Raw genomic sequence first — 3,876 nt, 5'->3', positions numbered from 1 at the left:
TAAGAATTTGTTATCATATATTTGCAACTAGCACATCACTATGTTAAAACTGTTATGTTCTGAGCTATAGATCAATGTTCTATGATGCTAATATGCCTCTGAGCTATATATCAATGTTCTATGAATTTCCTTTTTAGCAACTAGCACAACACATCTGAGCCAACTTAGACCTCTAATCTTATTTTTTCTATTTTATTACTCTAGCAATGAATACTGCTATTGCACGTCGTCGGCTAATTGCAAAGGCAGTGGTCCTTGTAGCAGTTATGTCAGCCTGGTTGGATGCATGGTTGAGACACCGACTGCATGCTAGGAGGTGTATCACTTATGGCCCAATGCACCAAAGAGACCAAGAGAGGCAAAACAACCTGAGATTCATTTATGAATCCACTGATGTTGAGTGTATTGACTTACTCAGGATGAGAAGAGCCCCTTTTATGCAGTTGTGTGACCTTTTTCGCACTAGGCAACTATTGAGAGATAGCATTCATAGCTCAGTAGAGGAGCAGGTTGCCATGTTTTTACATGTGGTAGGTCATAACCAAAGGTTTAGAGTTATACACATGACCTTTCGAAGGTCTATTGAGACCATTAGCAGATACTTCAAGGAAGTATTGTTTGCTGTTGGTGAACTGAGGAATGAGATGATCTTGCCACCTTCAACTGCTACACCAACCAAAATTAGAGATAGCCACAGATGGTACCCATATTTCAAGGTCAGCCAAATCCAAACACACCACTATTTTTCATGTTGGGTTTGTAGTAACAAATGTTTGCCCCAATGTGTAGGACTGTATTGGTGCCATTGATGGCACTCATGTGCTAGCAAGAGTTCCTAGAAATCAGAGGGCTGCCTTCCTTGGTAGGAAACACACCACAACACAGAACATCTTAGCTGCTGTAGACTTTGATCTAAGGTTTACATATGTTCTTGCTGGCTGGGAGGGATCAGCACATGATGCCCTTATCCTTGCTGATGCCCTTGAGAGAGAAGATGGTCTAAAAGTGCCCCAAGGTAAAAACTAGTTTCCTTGGTATCCCCTAATATTGGTCTACAATGTCCTAATATATGATATATGATGTTAGGTAAATTTTACCTTGTGGATGCTGGTTATGCTGTCAGACCTGGGTTTTTACCCCCTTATCGTGCCACACGGTACCACTTGAGTGAATATGGGGGGAGGAATCCACAGAACCCCAAAGAGCTCTTCAACCTTAGACATTCATCACTAAGGGTGACAATAGAGAGGGCCTTTGGTGCTTTGAAGAACAGATTCAAAATATTATACAACAAACCTTTCCATCCATACAAGACACAAGTAAAGCTAGTCCTAGCCTGTTGTATCCTCCACAACTGGATTCTTCGTCATGGGAATGATGAACATATTCCACTGGAAGAAACATGGGCTGCAAATCAAGTTCATGAGGAAGCTCCCCATGACCTTGTCATGGACAATGCTGCATGGTCTGCTACCAGGGACAATTGGGCTCAACAAATGTGGCAGAATAGGGCCTCACATAGGGGATAATGGTCATTATGTATTGTGCTAAGTTGGCTGAGAACATTGTCTATTAGCAATGATGAACTATCTACAATTTTGAACTCACTTTCTTTGTGCTAAGTTGGCTGAGAACATTGTCTATTAGCAATGATGAACTATCTTCAATTTTGAACTCACTTTCTTTGTGCTAAGTTCCTTTATGTGATGTGCTCAGTTGCAATGATGACATTACTTACATCCTGATACCATTGTCGACTAGCAATGATGAACTTTCCTATGCTACTTCTACTATTTTGTTACTCTTCTATGCTACTTCTGCTATTTTCTTCTACTATCTCCCCCCTAATCTCTATCTCCCCCCTAATCTCTATCTCCCCCTAATCTTTTACTTGTTCCAGCTATGGCTGACATGGTCTCTGAGGTTGCTGGTCAGGGGGCTAGGCCTGCTCTTAGGTGGACTGCTGTAATGTCTGGGTTTGTTCTCCGTCGTTTTGTTGACTTGATAGGAAATGGGGTTAAGACTGACAAGGGTTTTAAGGAAATCCACCTTAACTCTGTTGCTAAAAATGTATCTGAGTTCTGTGGCCAAGAAGTAACAGGCCAACAAGTGTACAATCACCTTCGTAAGTGGAGGTCTAGGTGGGTCAAGGTTTGCAAACTGAAGGACATTAGTGGCGCTCTTTGGGATGAGGATAACTTTGTCATAAGCTTAGAAGAGGGTCATTATGCTGCTTACATCAAGGTTAGGACCAATACCTTCTATTTTTCTAACCTGTTAATGCCACTCTTCCACTTCAAATTCTCTTGTTCTAACTTGAGTTGCTAACTCAATAGGATCACCCAAAAGATGCTGATTACCTCAATAGGCCCATAGAGAACTATATGCCTATGCAAATCATATTTGGAAGTGGGGTTGCCACAGGTAAGTTTGCAATGGGTTCAAATGAGCCTTTGGGCAAGCCAACTGACATTGTTGACATCCTAGATGATGGCATTGAAGTGACCTCAAAGTTTGTTGATTGTTCCAATCTAACTAACAAGGGGAAGACTGTTGACAAGGGTACCCCTGGTGAGTCCAATGATAACAAGCCTAACTTAGGGAAGAGGAAGAGGTTCATGACTGATGAGGATGTTGCTGTGTTCAATGGGATGAAACAAGCTGTTTCAGATGTTGCTGCTGCTGTCCGTGAAAGCATCCATGCTGAAGCAGCACCTGGGATCTACAATGCTGTAATCAACTGTCCTGGGTTCTCTAGGGAGGCTCTCATGTATGCCCTAAACCACATGATGGAGCACAAGGCCACCTCCCTGGTGTTCCTGGACATGACTCCTGATGATCGTGACCTATGGCTCAAGACTTTCCTAGCCAAGCACTACCACAACTGATGTGATCTGATCTGTCTAAGAACAATGATGTATCCCTGAGTTCTATGGGTGTATGGGTTTAGGACATCTATATTGTTTAAGAACAGATTTGGTCCACTTGCTCTATTCCATCTATCCTAGATGCTACTTAAGAACAATGATGTATCCCTGAGTTCTATGGGTTTCCCTGTTTAAGAACAGATATGCTACAGTTTATCTGATGTGTCTCTCCTTTATCCTGATTAAGAACAGATTTGGTACTTGAGAACAATGATGTTTCCCTGTTTGAGAACTGATATGCTACACTTGATCTGATGTGTGTGTCCTTTATGCCAATGATGATAACAAAAGTGAATATTAAGCCTACTCAGTTAGCCAGCCACTAATGACAGTCATTTATGTTGTTTTGCTGTTTTTGGTGTTTAAGAACAGATATGCTACACTTGATCTGGTTTTGGTTTTTGAGAACTGATACTCCTATCTATATACTTTACACTGTCATGTGTGGTTCTGTTCTGTCATCTTGAGCTGTTCTGTCATCTTGAGCTGTTCTGTCATCTTGAGCTGATTACACTGTCATCTTGAGCTGATTACACTGTCATCTTGAACTGGTTACAATGATGAACTGTTCTGTCATCTTGAGCTGAACTGAATATCTAGTAGCTGGCTACACTGTCATGTAGGATCAATTTTGATGAGATGAGGCTAATATTAATAACTATTTCAGATTTACACTTGATCTGTTTAGCTGAACTGTATATTCTATTTGCTTGAGCTGTTCTGTTCTCTCATGTGTGGTTCTGTTCTGTCAGGTGTGGTTCTGTTCTGTCATCTTGAGCTGGTACAAGTACGCTGCGGTTCTGTTCTGCACAGAAGTCCTCCCCGGACCCACCTGTCATAGGGGACGGCTGCGCAGAAAGCAGTGACGTTGGGTTGGTCGATGGATCGGATAGGGCCAGGGACGCATTGAGCAATGTGTGTGCCTCACTGCCTCGTCAAGAAATGGCTC

General features: G+C 42.1%; 2 protein-coding genes across 2 annotated transcripts; both read left to right on the top strand.

Annotated features, from left to right (window-relative positions):
* The first annotated feature begins 563 nt into the window (after positions 1 to 563).
* On the top strand, positions 564 to 1,655 carry LOC111589567 (protein ALP1-like). Its single transcript, XM_023300424.1, has 3 exons — positions 564 to 716; positions 790 to 1,015; positions 1,087 to 1,655. The coding sequence occupies exons 1-3, from the start codon at positions 564 to 566 to the stop codon at positions 1,527 to 1,529; spliced, it is 822 nt and encodes a 273-aa protein (XP_023156192.1). The 3' UTR covers positions 1,530 to 1,655.
* Positions 1,656 to 1,902: 247 nt separating this feature from the next.
* LOC103630039 (uncharacterized) lies at positions 1,903 to 3,023 on the top strand. The gene is made up of 2 exons (XM_008651135.4): positions 1,903 to 2,244; positions 2,337 to 3,023. Exons 1-2 carry the CDS (start codon positions 1,903 to 1,905, stop codon positions 2,886 to 2,888), a joined length of 894 nt encoding a protein of 297 aa, XP_008649357.2. The 3' UTR covers positions 2,889 to 3,023.
* Positions 3,024 to 3,876: the final 853 nt, after the last annotated feature.

This window comes from Zea mays, chromosome 6 (genome assembly GCF_902167145.1).
Source record: "Zea mays cultivar B73 chromosome 6, Zm-B73-REFERENCE-NAM-5.0, whole genome shotgun sequence".
Taxonomy (NCBI): domain Eukaryota; kingdom Viridiplantae; phylum Streptophyta; class Magnoliopsida; order Poales; family Poaceae; genus Zea; species Zea mays.
This window is presented reverse-complemented; position numbering and strand designations above follow the sequence as displayed.